The sequence below is a fragment of the Pararge aegeria genome, chromosome 10, assembly GCF_905163445.1.
Source record: "Pararge aegeria chromosome 10, ilParAegt1.1, whole genome shotgun sequence".
Taxonomy (NCBI): domain Eukaryota; kingdom Metazoa; phylum Arthropoda; class Insecta; order Lepidoptera; family Nymphalidae; genus Pararge; species Pararge aegeria.
Genome location: NC_053189.1, coordinates 13293636 through 13316489, shown reverse-complemented (window position 1 = coordinate 13316489; position 22854 = coordinate 13293636). Strand labels below are relative to the sequence as shown.

The 22854-nt window shown below is 33.1% G+C and overlaps 1 protein-coding gene across 1 annotated transcript; it reads left to right on the top strand.

Annotated features, from left to right (window-relative positions):
• Positions 1-3938: 3938 nt before the first annotated feature.
• Positions 3939-19082, top strand: LOC120627123 (homeobox protein Hox-C4). Its single transcript, XM_039894980.1, has 2 exons — positions 3939-4464; positions 18427-19082. The coding sequence occupies exons 1-2, from the start codon at positions 3939-3941 to the stop codon at positions 19080-19082; spliced, it is 1182 nt and encodes a 393-aa protein (XP_039750914.1).
• Positions 19083-22854: the final 3772 nt, after the last annotated feature.

The following is a 22854-nucleotide window of genomic DNA, read 5'->3' as shown; positions in this document are numbered from 1 at the left end:
TAAAAAAAGGACTCTTATACGGTTTTCAACTTACCTCATATTACTACTACTAGCGTACCCAGCCCGCTTCGCCGGGCTAGATTTTGCTTTATTTAGTTTATTGATTAAATAATAATCAATAAACTAACATGATTAAATTTTTAATTTAAGTCTTATAATATATCAAATCATTTAATTCTCTCCGTATTCATTCTCTTCTATTCTCTTCTCGAGCGGGTGAAGATCATTATCTACACCCATGTACACCCAACAATAGAATATCATCATAGTAAATGAAAGCTGTATTTGACAGTTAAAAAATAGGAAACTCCGATTGTCACCCGATTGTTTACAGGATTACTAGCCAGGTCAATTCAGAGATGCCCTGAAAGTTTCATTGAAATCGGTACTGCCGTTTCTTGCCGTACGGAACATACACACGTTCTCATTTATATATATATAGATAGATATAATATGATATTTTCAAGCATTAGGGCTACTTCTGAGATGCTGTCTAGTCCAAGCCAAATAAAAATTATAAACATAAAAAACCATACTCATCACTATGATTGCTTATTTTCACGTCTAACAAGACTTCTCCCGATGAAAAATGTTTCTTGGAAATTTTGAGTAAATTAATCTAAATCCCCGTATTCAGAGCAAAACAAGAAACAAATAATACGATCAAAGTCGGCTAAATAGGTTTTTCTTCGGCTCGAGCTTTAGAGTTAAAGGGACTTTTGTTGGACGAAGGATACAAGATAAATACAATCCTAACATTTGTTGATAAAGTTCAATTTTATAAAACAGAGAATTTCGAAAGTTCAAAGTTTGATTAAAGGCCTGTCGTATTGTTCATTAAACTTGGATTAAGTTGGCGCTGGATAGAACGAGCCGACGTCAAGTTAGCTGCAAGAGAAAAACAATAGTACGTCGTTCGTAACTTTGCAAGAAAGTTTGTACGATAAGAGACTCTCCCTTTAAGGATACTGAATAAATAGAACTGTGAAATTAGGTTAAAGTTTAAGAAGTTAGTCAAGCGTATGTTTGACTGAATTATTGTACTTTTGTTTTTAAATGTCAAATAATTTGTTATTTTTATCATGCCAACGTTGAAAATACTTAACAGGTCATGGACGGAATGAGGTGTGTGACTGTCAGTTAAAACTGTCTCGTCACCTATTTTCAGCGGTTGCGTTAAAGTCTGTCTTTTACGAACATAATAATAATTACAAAGCAAAGTTAAACATATTATGTTAAGCCTTGTTTACTACAACACTAGTACTACTATTTTACTACAAGTTTATATCGGTGAACTCTATAAACATTTCTAATACCTCCTACTACTTAAAAGAAATTCATGCACGAGGTCAAAGCTCTATAAGCTAACCGGGTGGTCAGTTGGATGCTTCAGATTTGATTCTGTATTCTGTATTCTGAAGTCAATTAAATTCTGCTTAACATTCAAGGAATGATTATCTTTTTATCATTGACTCTAATTTTTATGACAAAATAAAAAGTAAAGCTGGTGATTATGTTTCAAAATCACATCATACGATCGCATCTAGCATCTAAAGGTGCCGTTCCTACTGATCAAACTTCCATTGAACGGGTGTTCCCACCTTTTGTTGGTTGGAAGCCGTCATGACTTGCAGTTTCGCCTGTGATACTACCATTGTGATCGTCTAATTCAATAAAATCACCGGACATTTTTGTTTATTTGTACCAGCTTTGTCGGCTGTTAGTGTTGTATTAGCGGCTTAAGGCCCATGATAGGCTTTCGTGCGTGACTGTGCTTTGTTTTCATTGGTAGTTGATTTGGTATTAGTGAAGTTGTCAGATGACGTAGCTAGTTTAAAACGATTATTTGTAGCTTTTTGTCTCAAAGTAACTTATACATTATGATTCATGTATTCAAGGTTTCGTACAGTTTCACTACATATTGCCAGGTCCTGGATTGGGCTGGGTCAAGAATTGTAAGATAGAGGATTTTTCTGTTAAAAATCTCAGTAGGTAATTTCTACCCTGGATTTGATGAGTTAGTTGTTATATCACTAAAATGTGATAATAATCTCGTAAAGCCCACCAACCCGCATTGGAGCAGCTTAGTGAGTCCATGCTCAATTTCCTCTCTCTCATAAGAGAGTAGGCCTATGTCTAGCAGTGATATAATGATAATGTGGATGAAGATGACCATGATGAGTACAGGAGCTGGTATGTATGGAATTCTAACTCAGAATCTTCTTGTTTTATTTAACGCGGGAGTTTTCTTTAGTTATTACTTACATTAAACGTGCATAGTACCTACACGTGCGTAGTAAAGAGATTTTACCTTGTTGTGGAGTAAAAGGATTGAAGAAATTACAAATTACACCATACAGATACTCCTGCTTTTTGCGGAGTATGGCAAATTAATTTTAATTTTCGGAATATATCATGGAATTTCGCAAAGTAACGCCTACTTCTATCCAATACATTAAATGAGTAATATATTCCATACTTGTAACGTATATATTATCATTATCATCTTTATTATTAAAATAATTAAAATACCGAGGCTATAATTTTTTTAAATTAGAACTATCATAATACAAATGACCGTATCTATATATCACACGCTAGTTAGCTCTACTTAAGTCTATTTTAATTTATACAAAAACAGTTAATGTTACGCTTTTAAAACAAACGCTTGGTTACTTTAAAAATAGAGGAAATTGCAAATTAAATATTTAAAAGCGGCTTGTTGTAACGAACGGAGACCATGTTCATTTTGTATTATTATTAAACAGCTTCTTAATCTGTACGTTTCAATGGCTTTGACAAAAAAAAACTGTCTCCCTTACATCCATTCAAACATGCTTCTAACAGAACGAGACGGGCGTATTGCTCGACAGTCTGCAGAAATTATTATCGATATCTCTGTCCCTCTCGAACGGGTAGAGCAGCTTGCGTGTGTAAAGTAGAGAAGTGTTATCATGGTTTAAAGCTTCGTAAGCGAAGTTTTCGAAAGTGAGCTGTACGTTGCTGAATATAAGGTTTATATTGCTGAGAGTGATACTCTATAAGTGAATCGAAGAACAGCTCCGCCTTAAAAATGGAAGGTGGTATGTAAAAATTGATGAACATGTATAGGAGTCCTTAAAGTGACAGAGTGTGCTGGCGTGTTGGGCAGTGTATATTGTCTCAAAATGTCGCGAGCGTGCGCGGCTCAGCATCTATTGTTTATTATCAAAAAGTGATAAATCAAATGACTTTGCAATAATATTTAATAATTCATCTATTAATGGATTTGATGTTTGTTATAGAACATTTGTGTGTGAGTGATTTTCGTTTTTGTGGACTGTTCAAATTGTAAGTGTTTTATAAAATTAGAGTTTTAATAATAATTTTAGGATAAGTAATGGAGGACGAATAATTTTCTTGTTTAAAGAGTTGGTACCTTTATCTTCTTAATTTTTATAAAATGAAAGAGGTTAGTCCTCAAATATATATAGGTACATATAAACATAGACAGAGTACTTTAATTACCTTTGATTGGTTTAAGTTATTTTTATCAGAGTAGATGCAAAGTTGCCACAGTCATCTTTTATCAGGGATCAGTCGAGGGCCGTAGCTATGGGTGTATTAAGATAGATACAACTAACCTTAAAATAACCTAAAAGAAACAACTTTGTAAGTTATCAATAGTAAAAAACAATTCTAGTACAACTTCGTCAGAAAACTCGACATTTACCTATTTAAGGATTTCAAATTCCAAATTTCGTTGAAAATTATGAAAATAGTTAAATAAATTAGCGTATTGTCTTCATAACTCCGTATACTTATACTTGAATTATGCAAGGATCAGACAAATCACATTATTTACAGGAGATATATGAAAAAAATGCTCCTGTTAGTTCTGTGGCGGCCATATTAACAGGCGTGTTGGGATGTGATGCGCCGAATCGACCACGCCCACAATGAGCTCCTTCCTCATGAACGGTGGATATCAGCCACAGCCCGACCCGAAGTTCCCACCCTCGGAAGAGTACAGCCAAGCGGATTACATACCACCAGGGGAGTACTACCAGCACCAGCATCTACAGTATGGCTACCAACACCAATACCCAGTGCAAATTGGCACAGGATACGGCTACGGAGGGTATTACCATCCTTTGCCGCAGCACCCACCTGTGGCACCTCCACCGAGACCACCGGAGCCGTCTCATCCGTCAGACGCCGACCACGGCTTTATCCCTCACAATGACACTGCACCAGGCCTAGCAGAACTAGGTTTAAGACTAGAAAGGCATATAGAAGAAGCTGCACCAGCTGCAAGGAAACTTCAGGCCTTAGGTCGAGAAGGATCTCCTGTATCCGAAATGGATGATGAAAGATTACTCCTAGATAGCCCGCCCGTTGAAGACGATGATTCTTCGATATGTTCTGATAACACAGATAGGGTTATCTATCCGTGGATGAAGAAAATTCATGTTGCTGGCGTGTGTAAGTATTTTTAGTTTCTTTTCCCAAATTGATGCTGAAGTAGAATAGTTGGGCTAGTAAATAAATACTTGCGTGGACTTCTGTAATAACGAAATTAATCACGTTAATCGTAGAGTTAGTATGACATGAGTTTAGGTAAGTTATGTTGTCGTCATTTGTACCCATAAACTCTTGGATGGAAACAGAGTGATTCTTTGCAAAATTCCATGATTTACAATGAACATTACTCATAAAACTTAACAACTGTTTATTGTAATATAATCCATATTACCTATTGCATGAAGTTCATCGTTGCCAAAAACAGTGAAACTGACGTTTGATTTCAAACTCGCAGAATGTTGCTAGCTCACAATTTTTTTCTCGATTTTCCCATTGTACGGTAAATGTTTTAACATTAGAGGTAAAATAATTACCAACTGTAAACTTCTAAATTAATTGAAGTTACTTTCCACCTGTTTGAGAAAAACTACTCAAGTGAAGTAGTTATTAATGCTTCAATTCAATATTGGTCGTGTATACGGGTTTTCAATTCTATGCTATAATCAATATCTCCTCAAGATGCTCCGGTGCTGGGGCGAAATGTGTATATAGAGTACATTTTAAAAGATGTTTGGTGTGGAGTAGAAAGACTGAATAAATTATAAATTGCACCGTACAGATTTACCTATTTTTCACCTAATTATAGCAAATTAAGTTTAAAGTTTATTGTATTGCTATCAATTAATTTCTCTACTTTCATATTATTTATATAATCAACCTTATTATTGTCCCATTGATGGGCATATCTCATTCATATAGTACTTATTATGATAAAAATCTTAGCACACTGCGTTGTTGTAACATCCTTACCTTTGTTACATTAATTACATCATCATTGTAATTAATGTCACTCTGCAGGTGAGGTCTTTGAGGATTTAGATCCAAAGTTGGTTGGCAGACTTAGACTAAAACCTGTTGAAATATTTTGTATAGCCTACTAACCTAACCTAATCTACCAAACCAAAATACAGAGCTTATTCTTAATTTAATTTTATATATACCTACTACACTATTTTAGTACCTACTAGGTATATGCTTCTGGTACATAAGAGAGGGATAGGTTTAGATCCCAAGTTGGTTGGCAGATTTAGACTAAAACCTATAGAAATATTTTGTATAGCCTACTAACCTAACCTAATCTACCTATTACACTACTTTAGTAGATACATGTAAACGAAATTTTAATAAAGATTATTAGCGTTTTGATAGACATAAATAACAATTTTTAAATATAGGTTAGTAATTATAGATACAACATTAGTTTTATATTAGCGCTTGTACAAAAAAAACTTATAATAACCACACGACCAATTGTAAACAACATTTCAAAGGATTTTAGATTCTTGTTAACTCCCTTGAGAAAAAAAATCTAAGAGATTAATCGTAATACATTAATATTCCCTTTGCCGCTTGATTCGTCCATTGTTATCGCTCAGACATGAGTGCAAAATAGGCTTTTAAGAGTTCCAATGTTTGCGGTATCACACTTGAAAGAATTAACAAATTGCTACCAATCAATAACGTTGCAGTTTACAAATACTTGAGATTTTTTAGTGGTGTCCTTTGATTTGTTTTGACAGTTTACTAATGTGGTGTCATTAGAAAGGTCCTGCAAGACGCCAATACCTTTGTTGCGATACAATAGACCCTAAGCATGGTAATGAGGCTCGTTTATTTTTAAGAGTTTTAAATAGAGGTTGCGGTTTTGAATTGCCCGTGAAGATTATTAGTATCAACTGAGTTTTTCATAGCTCTTGAATGTACTGTGTTAAATATTGCGTCGTTGATGCATCTGAGAATTCTTTCTTTTTAAAGCTCACTGTTATCATTGATATTCAAACATTTTGAACAGGTTTTGAAATGCAAGCTTTAAAAAAATATTATAATTAAATAATATATTTATTTATTCTTTAAAATAATTGTTTTATAAATATAACCTAAAATAAACTATTTAAAACTAAATAAAATCTAAAACGTCCTCGAAACCACCGCAGCGAGGCACAGTTCCTAAGATGCTGGCAGCATTGCCCCTTTGGATGGCCAAACTAATTCGTTGGCCAAGGTATCTGCCCGCTCTAGGATCACCGGTAGACTCGATAACCCTTTTCGATGATTCTTTGAAAAGAGCTCTTGCCTCCGGACCCCACGGTCCCAGCTTTAAAATATGATTTTTTTGTCATTAACCCTTTAAAACCTTGTAATACCTACCCTGGAATATCTGGAATATCTGAAATATCTGGTCTATTGTCATCCTTCTACGCATTAGTATGAATCCTTTCATTCTACTTTAGGCAGAATCATCTTACCTTATCTTAGGTGTTATTGCAGTCAAACGCTAGTGAATTTCTCTTTAAATTATTATTGATAAGATCCAAAGTTAAAAATGCCATTAGATTTGAGAGGACATTTGATGTTTGTTATAATATTATGTGCATTCGCTTTTTACATGATATCTTTGACTGTCCTTACTGGAAGGTTGTCTATAATCATATACTTCGTAATCCCTATCGTTGATCTGCAATTAAGCTATTCTGCTGTAGGCTAATTTATTCAAGTCCCACAAGTAACACATTCACACTTATACTTACAAGTACACTTTGTCTTACCTAATTGGATATTTGCATTTTCTCCTGATCTTTGCGTTATATTAACATGCTGTAAATGCAGTTTTATCTACATTCGATTTTATTGTTGGTAGAATTACTTTTCAAAGTTTTAATATTTCATCCCTAATCACCTTTTAATGTTTAAATATGTTTAGACATTAAATATAATATGTGCTTTAATAAAATTCTTGATTGCGCTGACCTTTTTAGAAATATGGCAATCTAGATTGGTAAGGGTTTTTTAATATTAATTATGTCCACATTCATAAATTCACATCCTTGCAAGTTTGTACATAAACGAGCAATCCATTTGTAAGATGAGCGTCTCAGTATGATGTCATTATATTCAAGACGTATTCGTCATGCAAGGCATTACCATACATTGTTGACAGCTTCCCCAAAGAATCTCGTGTCTAAATTATACGTATTGTGTTCAGCTTTTTGTTACTTGACCTAAGAGGTCATGTGACAAGTTAATCTTTCTCAGATACATAAAATCATTTACATGATAAAAAATGTAAATATGAACGTTACTTCATATACTATTACGGTATCCTATTATAAAACCTATGGTTCTTAAAAACACCATTAAAACCACAGCCAGTCAACTATAAGATATCAATTGGCACTATGAACCTAGGTTGCAAGGCTTATTTTTTGAGATAAGTCAGCGCCAGTTATTATGGTCATGCGCATCATTTTTAAAAACAATTCTAAGATGTACTACAAGGTATATCCACACTTTGTATAGAATAATTTCAAATTATTTTACTAAATTCAAAATTCAAAATTCATTTATTTCAAGTAGGCCTAATTAATAAGCACTTTTGAAACGTCAAACGTCACGTCACACTAACAATCTATAGTGTGTAAAAAACAAATCTAAAAAAAAAAACATATTTTCTAAACACTTTGTTTTTTGCGTGTGTTGTTATTTGGAACAACGACACATGAAGATATTATGCATGGCATCGTATCTACGTTGACGATAGTAATGACGAAGAAAGATATTATCTTAATTACTATCTAAAATATCAATCACAATATTGTAATGTGATATGATATGTGAGAGAAAGATTAATTGATTAATAAAAAATACCTTAATATAGTTGTTTTAGTAAGTGGTAACTACGGTTAGACAGTCACTCATTCTTCCTCTCTTACAAAAAAAATTGGTAGGCACTTGAATAACCGGTTTTGCTACATTTTATTTTTTTACCTACCTAATCCAAAATTACATAAGAATAAGGATTCGGCCTGATTCCTTTAAATAAGTGGACCTTAATTAATTAATCCCCATAAAATAAGCAGAACACTAGAGTTCGATATAACGTCATTCGCAATACAAAACCGTGGTGCACTTCTTATCGACACCTGTCAGTGCAGCAACATTTTTCACTCCATAATGGTGGTACAAGATGGTAAGCTGGTCGTAATGAAGGACCACCGAGTGGTTTTGATAGGGAACGTCGCGAGATGGGTCTGAGATTAAAAGATCTCTTATGAGACCACACGCTCGCAGGTAGTCCGTAATTCAATTCAGATTGTCATCGTCCGATGACGTGATAGTGGCTAACGAAGCGAAGATCGAGTGCTGGCCGCGTCCGGTGCCCGGTAGCCTAACGGGTTTAAATTTTAGCGTGATAAACAATGAGTAATTAGAGCCATATGTACCCAACTGAGCTTCATTACAGTAGTAAATTCCGTTATTAGCATAATTGTTAACTAGCTACCTGAATCTGTATGAAGATCATACAATAAAATTATCTTATACTAGCTACCTGCCCCATCTATGCACGGGTTTGGGTATAGAGTTTCTTTATAAACAATGTTTGCAGCTGACTTTTCTTTAAACAAAACTTACGAGCAAAATACGCAGCCAAGCGATTCGAGTCCGCGAAATAGTTTTTCCAAAGCTTGAAGCTTATTTTGCAAGTTTTTATTACAATGAGATACATTCGGAGCCCAAGATACTGTCATATTTATAAGGATTTAGGTATATTCAATAAGAGCAAATAGCATTGCACATAACACTATTTATATTTAGGTAGTAAAAGTTTTAATGAAAATTATCACTACTGTGCATCAACTGTAATAGATAAAGATGCAATCACGAGTTTCTTTAATTTTAGAAAAACCACAATTCTCTAGTGCAAATATTTAAGTAGCCCTTCAACGTTAGGCAACGTAACCACATAAACCTTATTCTAAGAGACTTCGTTGCTAAACTTTCTTTTTTTCTACTCAACATGCTTTTTAATAAATATAAACCGTTTGTGAAAACTGCACTAAAATGGTGGTTTAAGAGGAGCTAGCGGATAAACAGACAGGGGTGGAAAGCGACATTTGTTTTGTACTATGCAGAGTAGTTAGTAGTTACACGGTCGCTTTTTTAAATATTGGATAGAAACAGCCCTTACCTTGCGTAACTCCATGATATATTAAGATATTACTTTAACTTTTATTGTTGGTCGCTTTTTTAACATCCGGAGATGCAGGAAGTCATAATTATAAACATCTATGGAATTCTTTATTTCAGCTTGGCAGTACTGTTTAGACGTTGCTTTTGGTCTGCTTTCCAATGATTTGGTAGAAAGTAAATAAGCAAATGAACAATTCAAATTTCAAAAAAACAATGTTATGAATTTAACATGAAAGATTATAAACTTTTTTACACGCTTTTGTCCCCTATTTAAATGTGTTATTTTCTTTAATATTTTAAATAGAACCCAAATACGAACTTTCATGGATATACATAAGTACCTACTTAACTTGTAGAATGCACGACTTTCATACAATCTTTCTTCCCCTGTTTCCGCCTCTTAGGGCTACAATTTAAAAATATCCTTTCTGAGGTTACAGCTCTCTAGGGTTTTTGATGAATATTCTCTTAAAATGCTTACGTTTAGCCGTTTGCGCTGTAATTTGACTGTCAATTAGGTAATTTATAGATGAACGATGAGTCTATTATTTAATTCAGCTGGTAGTAATAATGAGTTGGCTGGTATAATTTGTGATGATGATTTATAAATATACCTAATATAACATAGTTAGCCGCGTCAGATGTGCCTTAAATAATCATTTATGTTCTTGTGATATTATTTATAAATAGAGCGATGTCAAAAATAATTTCAAAACACAATATTATCAATTAGGAGAATTCATTCCAAACACTGCTTTTTTCTTTACTAAAATATTTGTATCCAGTGAATTCGATCTATATTTGTCGACCCCCTGTCACGCTTAGCTAAAATCTCAGAGGAAACCCGCCAACCGCACTTACCATTCCTGCCCAGTGCGGTCAGTCTCGGAGAATTCTTCACTAGTTTTGTATCCCTTTGCAAAAGCCTTTCTGAATTATTGCTTAGTCATTTCACTCTAATTTCATGATTATAAGGCAAACATCTTTCCACCCATTTTACCTGTAGAGATGTTTTTATATAACATTATTTGATTAAATTATCTTCAAAATATATACTACACCATATTGCTAATTGCTAATGAGTTTTATAGTATTTCATATCTTTCAACACTGTTTATTTTAGTTTCGTAAATTTTAAAGTTTATTTTCAGTATGTTAGACTTCACGAATATATATATATATATAATGAAAATGGTCTTCGTTTGAGGCTCAATCACGCCTAAACCACTGATCGTATCGACATGAAACTACCACCATTCGATGCGAATTTTTTCCTAGATGGTTTATGGCTATCTATTTTTTGAATTCCAACATTCCTTCATTTTTTTATTGCTGTTTTACTTTTATGAACATTTATCCCGCTAATAAAAACAAAAGATAAGCATTTTCTCTTGATTCTTTTGTTTTCATGGATTTCAACAGAGTGTATTAAACGGATTATGGTTTTTTACATTCAGCTAAGAATCTACTCACGGTAGTGGAGAACGGCTGGACCAATTGGGCTTTTTTTATCTTCAGAATTGTCAGGAGAAAGTTTTGTATGTAAGAAAATTTTAAAAAAGCCCGATAAAAAGTTAAAAATATCGATGATAATCGAAGAATTCCCATCTATATAGTCACTCACCACGAAATCTCGGGAACCATAAGACTTAGAAACGTGAAACTTGGTAGGAATATTACTTTTGCTATGTAGAGGTCAGCTATGAATAGATTTTAAGAAATTCATTCCCCAAACGGGATTGCGGGGGCGTTAACAATGAACAATTCCCGTTTTTAAACTATAGCTCCTATAGACTTCAAATTTGGTAGGAATCTTCTGTAAGAGGTGTAGAAATAGGCTATGAACGAATTTTACGATAGCTCACCCCACAGGGGGTTGCGGGGGTGGGTATTAACAATTAATATTTTTAATTTTCCAGCTAAAGCTCCTACAAGCTCCAAATTTTGTAGGAATTTTCTATAAGTGATGTAAAAATGATTTATGAACAAATTTTACGATATCCCATCCCAAAGAAGATTGCGGGGGCGTTAACAATGAAAATTTTTAATTTCCAAGCGATAGCTCCTATAGACTCCAAATTTAGTGAGAGTATTCTATATGTAATATAAAAATGATCTTCGAGCGGATTTTACAATGAATCACCTCCAATAAGGTTCGCGGGGGTGGGTGTTAACAATAAAAAATTTCAATTTCGAAATATAGCTTCTAAAAATTCTAAATATGGTAGGATCTTTTATTATTCACATAAAGAACATCTCAAAATGGATTTCAATAAAGTCTACTTCCGACAGGAATTGCGGGGGTGGGTGTGAAAATCTAAAATTTTTATTTCTAACCTGTAACTTCTACAGACTCCAAATTTGGTGGGGATCTTCGTGTATGTAGGGATATTCGTGTATTTCCTTACAACAATCGTCTTTTTGGCAGCGGAGAAAAAGTCATTGGGAGGTTTCAAAAACTTAACTTTACATGTAGCTATCCAATCAACGGACTAAGAATTTTACATTCATTTTACTTTTGCAGACTACATAACCGACGAATTCTTTTATTGCGGGATCGCGGAAATGTAACAAATTAAAATGAATGCATTTTCCAAGCAAATGAGATGTGGAAAAGAAATTTAGTTACTTATTCCAATAGAATTCATAAAAAACATGCACAATTAATTTTCTATAAAAAATTTATGTCACGGAGAAAATTTTAGTTAACAGAAAATTCGTCGCACTTGAACCTAGACAGATTTCAACTTCACATATAAGACTTGCAATGACTTTAACTTAAACTTTCAATGCTCATTTCAAATTTTTTTCTTCATGTCAATTATTATTAATTTTTGGAAGAAAGGCACGGAAATGTTATAATGATTACACATTGAAAGTTACAATGAATATTAGTGAGAAAAATCACCTGGATGAAAGATACAGGCTAAATCGATGGAATTTGAGTAAGTCTAAACAATATCGATGCTTACAGTTCTATCCTAGGGCCTATTTATGTTCATACAAAAATAAAATAAAGGAGAATAATAAAAATATGAAAAAAATAAATAAAAATGAAACATAAAATGTAATTTATTTCCTTTTTCAATTCGCCCAGCGAAGCGGGCTGGAAACGGCTAGTTATAAATATAAATTTTTCGTGAATTATAAAACATAAAACGCAGTTCATATATTTCGTCGCACACACCAGATTTGGCAAGCGCATTTGACATATTCATCAAATGAAAAGTATAAAATATTTTTCCTTGCAAGCAGAGATAAGCTACACTAATTTACAAGTGTATTTACTTTTGTGTTATCTAGTGCATTTTATCTATGATGTCGAACCTGTCAGTACAAGCTAGATAATATCTCGGTGAGCGAATGTCAACCATGCATTATTTATTGCTACTGAATAAACTCTAAAAATTTTCTCGATATAATTAATTAATCCTACAAATTTTAGAACACTTTCTAACTATTTGTATGACAAAATATCTCAGCTTAAAAAAATTAAAAAAATCGAAGTTTATTTATTTCAAGTAAGCTTAATATAAGCATTTTTGAAACGTTAAGTCTGCCTATTTATATTGCTTCTACCACCGGTTAAGAAGCAGATTCTACCGAGAATAAGCCGATAAAAAACTCAATAGTTGTTCTATTTTCCAACAACATCAGCACTTTCACACGACAATTATTATTCTGTCTTGCGAAAGATTAAAGCGGAGCGGTGTGCTTCCTAGAAAGCTTGTCATTCATGTGTAATAAATGTTCTAACACATTGTTTAAACTTATACATTGACGGGTTCAAAATTACCTTAGGAGTCAAGTTATAAAAAAAAACTCAATCCCAAAAATTACTTTAGCACGTTTCGCGGGTGATGCGCAATAACTGCCTAGCATTATCCAATACGAATCATCAGGTGAAATTCTGCGTACAAGCCCGTGGTTAAGGAATCGGCATTGCCCACTTCGTTATCCTGGAAGCACGCATAGTCGACCTGCGGCTGCGCATAAGAAGCCTCAATAACAACACTTTTTCTAAGTATGTAGAGGCGTTATCGTGGTGCAGTATGATTCATTGGAGTCCAGCTTTCGTTCTTCTCTCCCGTAGAGCTTATAAAGCTTTGGGAAATGCTACTGTAATATACACCACCTATAAGTATATTAAGCTAGTCAACGATCTTCAATCTACAGCAGTCTGGAGATCGAAGCGTTAAATCCCAAAGGAGCTGAATGTCTTCTCTTTCAATCTTATCATTGTCCCATTACGGTCCACTGCATCACAACGTCCTCTAACTTTGCACACCATCCACGTCATCTAAATTTAAAGAATCATAATCACAAGAGGATGTATCCTCTTCCAGCTTATATTTATAGAATTCTTGTTAGAGCTTGCTGAAATATCAGTGGCTGAACGCCAGAGGGTTACGGCATGTGTAACATATTTGTCACCACTGTTATAGTAATCTCTCAACCTCAGTAGTCAACGCGCTTTTGTTTCTTTTTAATAATATTTTAATTCATTCATTAGGGTTCCATTACGTAAGGAAATCATGCTGTTCTGTCGATAATCAATATTTTTCAAGTTCATCCGGTTAAATTTTACAGTCTAACTAATGTTACATAACTATATTATTTTAATATTTAAAAAGTGTTAAAAGTTCCGTATTTAACTCACATAAAATATACACTTTAGCGAAGATAACTTTTACGGTTGAATTGAGAAATATTATGTCTTAAGAAAAAAAGTATGGGTCTATAGAAGAAACAAAGCTATTTTTTATACAATCAGTTTTACTAAAAATCTGGCAAAAGGAAAGAAAAAATAAAAATGGAAATTTTTCGATTAACTCTTACCGGCTAAGATAATGATTATCTGTGGTCGACTAGAAACTAAAATCTTAGTAGGACATTAATTATATTTTCTTTATTTCTGTCTCGTGAGAAGTAGAATAAGGAACCCACATATATTCTAAAACGTACTTGACTTGTTATAGTAGGTTACAAAAGGCAGGATGGGTTACGGTTTTACGCCGCTTTTCTATGTAAAGTATTTAAAACATCTTGCCGCTTTGTGAGTCATGGAGGCTCCTGGTAAACTTGACTAGATCCATAATTTTAATTTTTTGTTGCATTACTCTCTGGCAACACTTATGGTGTTGAGATCCATTCTTTCTTGCTTTCTTAGTATGGCGAGTGGCGTCATCTCCAAATAAAATTTAAGTCCAAATGTATAAAACGAACGGTTTAATATTCGTCAGAAAAACTATCGAATGTCGACTAGATAAGCATTTTACCCACCATTAAAGAAAGTAGGTTTCTTTACATAAACAATGAACATAATCTAAGTTATAATCCGCGAAAACCGAAATACCTATCTGTAAAATATACTCCCAAAATGTACATTTTACAAGATCTGTTTGCTGATTATAAAGAAAAAATTAATAACGGTAACGCTTTTGTTCCTTCCAGCATTGGGGATTTTTTTATTGTGAGGAAATGTGTAATTTTTCGAGAAATTATATGTTCAGTTCAATTTGAAGCTATGTTTACATTTATATCCGAAATCCGATAGAATCCAACTATAATAATAATCCATTAGTATTTATCTAACCTAACCTAGGCCACCACCTTTAGCTCTTTACCCACACTTTACTAAAAATATATATAGTTTACCTTTATTATATTTACGACTTTTATACAAACCTCTACATTAGTATTTACTAAACCATAGTGTAAGTCCAAGATCGCGATATAGAGTAGTTTGTTTACCTTTAGTTCTTTACCCGCTCTATAGTTAAAAAAATAATATATATATATATATATATATATATATATATATAGTTTACCTTTATTATATTTACGATTTTTATTCAACTATTATATACTAAACAATAGTGTTAATTCCAAGATCGCGACGTAGAGTAGATTGTTTAATTAAAAAAAAAAAACATTTCACTTAATTGAATTTAAAGGAATACGTTATATTGATGTTGCCATCAATGATTGTAATCCTCTAAGAAACTATCGCTTCCGCAGAAAAAAAAACAGCAGTCTTTTACTATTTTCTATAAAATGTATATCTCAATCTCAAAATTAAGAACATACAGAAACCGTGTACATGACTAATATTGAAGCATAAAAAACCACTCCACTTCAGAATGGTTTCTCGAACTTACAGTTATTCACTCATGTCATTTAGAAGTTGACAGTAATTATTTAACCTCTAATGTTCTTAACGTTCAGCATAAAATGGGAAAATAGGAAAAAGTTTTTAAGCTAGCAACATTCTGCAAGTGTTCGGGGCGTTTTCACTGTTTTTGGACACAATACACTGCATACAATAATGGCTGAATGAGGATTCTGTATGTTCTTCATTCAATGATCTCAATATAATCATATTTGAGAAGCACGTTAACACGAAAACCCAACGGAAATTATAAATTGCACTGTACAGATTTTCCTATAGCAAATAAGCTAAATGCTCATTGTATATCACGAAATTCTACGAAGTAACGCCAGAGTCTAACTACAACCTTTTCCATCTATGACAAAAGTTATGCAGGATCAATAGCCCCTTATGTCTATAGGTTTATAGTTAGTACTTCACTGACCACTCTTAAATAAAATAACCTATAAAAGCGATATCAATCATTATATGGTACAAACATAAAAGATCTCTAGGCGGCCAAATATAAAAGAATGTTACCTACTCGGCCCTTAAACGAGGAAAATAAATTGAGTTTTACCTTCTATACATTTTTCGCATTTTCTTAATAAAGCTTTTCATAAAATGCTGTTCCATGAAGGTTCTTTTAAGTTTGCGTATAAAGCAATTTCCTAGGAAGGAAATTAAGAATTTCCATACAATGCCTTCGCCGATTCTTTGCTAAGTAACTATTGTACTGATTTCTATTATAAATATTTAAGGTCACCACCCCTTTGTTAGTTAGGACTAAACTTTAATAGAGTGAGTGTGAATTTATGAACAAATGTCTTCATTTGTTATCTTTATGTTCCTACGTAGGTATACGGGTCTTTGTTATATTGGTAACGTTAATAATAGGAACAAATATTTTTTATTATTTATGAACTTCGTGACTTATTACTTAGTGTACTATTTTATGAAGATATAAACTCGTAGGCAAACGTAGCCAAATTAAGCTACGGCTCTCCTACCGTCGTTGCCGAAATTAGTATATGCCTTTACGACAGTCTTATAGCGACTGTAGCCGAAATTAGTATATGTATATGTTGAAAAAGTAGATTGAAACTGCAACGTTTCCTACTAGATGCTACGCTACAGTCGCTATAAGACTGTCGTAAAGGCATATACTAATTTCGGTACCGACGGTAGGAGAGCCGTAGCTTAATTGGTGAAAGCGCTCAGGCCGCGATTGCCAGAGTCGCAGGTCCAAATCCTGTCGGTTCCGAAATTTTTTATATGCATTTTAAATTTATAAAATTTATAACTCCTCCAAGTGTACGAACAAACACTAATAAACATAATAAAAATTATAAAGCGTAGCCAAAATGAAAGAAATAGATAAAAATAGACACCTCCGGTTTGGTTAAGACCTTAAACATCAGTTTCTATTTTATAATAGTTACCTAACTTTTTAAGATTGCTATATGCGGTATTGCGGTCTCATAGCCATAAGTTGTGTTTCTTGGAGTAGTTACTAATTTTATGGCTAGAAAGAAATTTTATTGATGTGGGGAATATATAGGTACTTTTTTTATACAAATAAATAGGTGTTTTACCATAACATCTTATCGCTTAATTTACGATTATGTTTATTCTTTAACGTGTCATTGTTAAACAGGTATATTTATAATCAGATTAAATTAATCTAGCTAATATACATAGTCCACGCAAGTGCAGTGTACTTGCCTACTTGTTATATAAACTAATTTGCTAAACGCAATTAATCAAAAGCAAAAAGGAAGCCCATGTACACGTGTAATTATTATGCACATTAATTAACTGTGCCCCGAGAGGTTGTTACCACATACATTATTCAGTAACGTCCCAGGCACGCAACACTGCTTTACATGAAGTGCACGATAAATTATCTAGTTAGGTAGACATATTTAAATAATTTTATACCTTTTAGAATATACAAAGAACATTCCGCTTAATTTGCTATAGTTTTCAAAACCGGGAACGACTGTACAGTTCTTCAATCTTTTTATTCCAAACCAAACAGATCTTCGAAAATGTGTACACGTCCTACATTTCGGAAGATCTGTATACTTTAAAAGTACGTTACACTTTAACACCGGAGTATGAAATATTTCTACAAACCATATAATATAACACATTTTCAATATTTCTTCTGCTAATTTCCCTTCGCCAGCTCCATCTTTTGTAGCAAATAAATTTAAATTTCCGTTCCTTAAAATAATTTCAAATAAAGAAATGTAAAACGTAAAAAAGTATTATAAATATTAAACATGTATAAGTTTGTATGTTTGTTACTTCGTTACGACATTATTACTGAACCGATTTAGGTAAGGTTCGAAATGGAGATACTTTATACTCTGAACTAAAATATAGGCTTTTGAGAAATTAAGAAGTTGCTTTGGAAAATTGAGTAGTATCCGCATAAATAACGTATACGAGTTATACAGGAATAACGTTAACAAGAAAAGCTTTAACCTATATTTTTCTCTTTGGACTTAATACTGAATTCCATGCAGACATGGTCGCGTGACGAAACTAGTATTTATAAGTATATAAAACAGAATAAGTTTTAAGACACATAGTTATAAAACATCATATTTTTAGTTCAGGTTCACATAAATTTAATAAATTTAGAAGTCATATAATTTTATAGTAACATCAATGAGGATGAATTTTAATTATAAGTATTGAACATAAAAAAATATAACAATTCAATTTTTTCGCAGCTAATGGAACCTATCAACCGGGAATGGAGCCAAAAAGACAGCGCACGGCGTACACGAGGCACCAAATACTAGAATTGGAGAAAGAATTCCATTACAATCGGTACCTAACGAGAAGAAGAAGAATAGAAATAGCTCATACTCTAGTCCTATCTGAGAGGCAAATTAAAATATGGTTCCAAAATAGAAGGATGAAATGGAAAAAAGATAATAAATTACCGAATACCAAAAATGTTAGAAGAAAAACTAATCCAGCGGGCGTCACGACGACCACCACTAAAGGTGCACCAAAGAGTAGATCGAATAAGAATACCAATAATAATGATAAGAAGAAATCAAACAATAATGGGCGGCCTGATAGTATAGAAAATGTAACAGATAATATAATGAATGAACTTCACTGCGTTGGAGCGCAGCAGAATATGTCGCATGATCCAGCAATCAGTCCTATGTCACATCCAGGGAATCAAATGAATCCAGGCCATCCAATGACTGCACATCATTTACATATGATGGGTATACATGCAGGCATGGATCCATCACTCGTCGCAAGTTTAACAGCGCATGGTTCACCAGTTGGTAATACTGGCTGTGGAACTGGTATTGGTACAGGAAGCGCACCAGTTATTAAATCAGACTATGGTCTTACCGCCTTATAATCTTTAGAATGTAAAGAAGATGCTATATTTTCATTGATGGACTTTGACTAATTTCTTACCATTCCTTCGTGTTAAAAGGTGTTATAAAGTGATCATTATACAGTAACTTAAGTTAATGTAAGTTGTGTAAGTAATAATAGTGTATACCAGTCATAATTTTGAATGTTTGGATATAGTTAAGTGGAAAACTTTACAATGTCAAAAGTGTGATTATTTTAGGGTAGGAATAGACATCTGAGTGTTGGATTTGTACTTTATTCGTTAAGCCATTGTCATCAAAGTTAATAATTTTCGCCTCTTCGAAGTGATTGTCAATTTTGAAAATCCTACTAAATGTATCTTAATATTTGCCACTATCGGTTCCTCGCGACTTTATCCACGTTAGATTATTTTGCATAGGAACTTTCAACCATTATTCTACACAATATACTAAAGTATACATGCCACTTCGCATAGCCTGCCCGAATTATTGCATAGTTTTTGTTTAGTGGATTGCACTCAAAGCGTGATGTAAAATATGCTGTAATTTTCCTCAAAAATCGGGCTATGAAATTCAAACCAGACAGCTAGGTCCAGAGTTAAGTTCGTTAACTTGAAATGAACAAACTCTTTAGCTTTATTATTAAGAGGTATAGATAGTTAATGCACCTATCAGTTAAATAATTTATTGGCGAAAATAATAGGATATAATTTAAGTATGAATTTTTTTCATGCATGATACATTAAATGTTTTTGTCAAACCTATACAATTACAGAATTACCTACCTTTGTCATTTAAAAAGTTCCTATGATTATTTCATCGATTTTTATTTTCATCGAATAAGATTTTGTAATTACAACACTACGTTTAAGTAGGTACTTCAAATTGCAACTTATGTTTTTTTAAAGAAATCATTGTCAAGAGTTTTTTTGTTCTACTAAAATTCAGCTCATCACACAAATTGCCCCAGGATGTCCTCCCAGGGCCAATTTGGGAGTTTAAGGACCCAAGATTAAAATAATTCCTACTTATTTATCCAATCATAAATAAATTGTTGTTATATCATATATTACCTACCTATTTTCCTAAATATTGTAAAGTTGAAAATGTTTATCTATTTGTGATAGCGTGGTGTAAATGGTTTTAGTATTTCTGATTAGCTATATTTTATTGATTAGCTTTATCATTGTCAACATTAAAAAAGGCCATGCAACTTTTAATTGATTCGTAAAAATAAATTGTGTTAATTTATTTAAAATAATCTTAAAGGATGATAACTTTTATATATATCTAGCTAAAATGTGATTTAGACAATGACTTAAGTTTAAGTACAAAATAAAAAAAGTATAATTTTTAACGGAAACATTGTTTTGTAACTACAATAGTGAAAGAAAATGTGAATATAAAACCAATAAAATATAGTATAAATACAAAATTATGCATCTTTTCTCATTTCTACCCTTACATAATTTTCAGATAGTCTATGCTAACAAGCCTTCTCTCTCTTAAAAGGGGGAGAAATAGACCATGGCCTCGCAACGCTGCTAAAATACGGGTTGGCGGGCTTTAACAACTATTTTATACGTTAGTGATGTATTGGATGCGTGTATTGCCCTAGAAAAAATAAAATAAATTAATAAGAAATACTAAAAGCCGAGACAGGCGGCTTACCGTGCACTCCGAAGCAGGGCGGACACCACTAATTTCCTAGTAGCTGGGTTACTGTGACTTTAATCAGGTGTTAATATCGATTGTTGATCTGTTGACTTCTTTTGTTTTCCTAAAAGAGTCTACGGTTTTTTGGTATTTAGTAATTTGATAGGTTGAAAGAAATCTAATAAATAATCAGAACCCATAAAAACTTTACAGGATCAGAGTCCAATTTTTGTTTAACCTTATTGAACGTGTTTAAAAAATACTGAGTATTGCTAACATATTGGTGCCTATACTGTTGTGCACAAATCTCTCAAAATAACTAACATCCATTTTCTATATTAAATTATATCTGTATTCTGTTGGAAGCAAAGTTGTTATTTTTTAAAAATGATATGGAACGTTGCTAAGTAATAAATCTCTATATTACGGATGGATTGAATATAGGAGATGGCCATAAGTTGGGAAGTAAGTATAAAAATAGTGCTATCCTTATCCAAAGAACACAATGAAAGGGATACAATACTTTTAGAATAGTCCATTTAGTTTCGATTAGAGATTTGTGTACAATAGAATTGGCACAATAATATTTTTTTTATCTGTAATAAGATGTTCTGTCATTTTTATTGATTTCCAGATAATTGTAAATGATATTTCAAAATAGCCGAATTAATTAACTGGGTGATAATTTATGGTTTGGGGACACTTGTTTTTGTATATGTCTTCGGTTCTCAAGTTTGGTTTGTAAGCATAGAGTGACCGACCCTTCAAAACCTCATTTTTCCGATGGTGGTTTAATAATGCAGGCCTAAATTTCTTAGTTCATTACTTTCTGACTAAAATTCGTTATGTGAGGCTGCGCAGACCATCTTTCATAAAATGTAATTATGAAAATGATGCCAATTTTGTTGTACAAAAATCTCTAGATCGAATTGGCACCCGCAAATAAATTTTTCAGAAATATCCTTGCCATCCTTTTAACTATTTTCTTGGCAGAAAAGCACAGTAGCTGCTGCTACCTGCCTGCTCGACGCCAACACTCCTTGGGAACGTTTCGCCACTTTTCCGTTTAAAGGGGTAGGGTACTATGATACGTATTTACCTGAGCATACGCATCATATCATTCCTGGATCTTCAGAGAAGTAGATCTACGCAACAGCAAATCAAACGCGATAGCTGCTATGACAAAAATAAATATGCGTTTTTTACACGCAATCACGAGTCTGTATATTCAAAAGTGTTGCGCAGACGTATTCAGTTGATTCGTGTACACCACCATTTTCTATCAAAATTAGTTATTAGTTGAAATTTTTTTTGCGATTGATAGCCAGTTGAAGCACATAGTAATTCAAGCTTGATTTATACAAAAATATATTTATTTTTAAGATGGTATAAAATTTATCATGCAACTTGGTTTTTTTTTCAACATATTAATATATTATCAATTTCTTCTGTTCTGGTTCCACTCATAGGTACTGCGCATGTACGGCTTTCAGAATATATACATTTCTATGTTAGGATTTTGTACAGGAATAACATCTCTACAGGCGATCGTATCATATCGTAACCTTGCGCTGTTCGAATCAAACGAAATGAAAGCAAAAATCGTAATGTATTCGTTCAATGTGAAGTCATCAATCAACGTCGTCCCCTCATTGTGTGGCCGGAGTCGGCACGCTACGTATCGTCTACCCGTACTCGCGCTTACACAGGCCTTGACGCGTACTTTTATCATTCTGATACAAAGCCAAAGTAAATTCGATTTTGTTTTTATTCTTATTTACAAATTTTAAAATAAAAGTTGAAATGAGAGCAACATTTTTAAAATCCACGGCTCAGTTCTTAGATTCACATTTCTATTATGTGCTTCCTATGCCAGTAGTTACAGGTACTTTACACGAAAAATGTAATCCACGATACGATAGTATCCCTACTAATGTTTAAATACGAAATTTTCTCGCTAAGAACGCACCGAACCACTCACTTTCGCATTTATAATATTCGTATTATTTGGGACATAATGTACCATTGAATGAGAAAGAGAATAAAGATTGCAGTTGGTCTTGGTCTATTGCATAAGAATACGTGTTTCTACCGGTAGATATATCTTTATATACCAAAGATAGGTATATGAAGATT

What these genes read in the sequence shown, in the direction of transcription:
- LOC120627123 (XM_039894980.1), top strand. Translation starts at nt 3,939, where the DNA reads ATGAGCTCCTTCCTCATGAACGGTGGATATCAGCCACAGCCCGACCCG. An exon ending in AATTCATGTTGCTGGCGTGT is followed by an intron (nt 4,465 to 18,426) that starts GTAAGTATTTTT and finishes ATTTTTTCGCAG; the next exon opens with CTAATGGAACCTATCAACCG.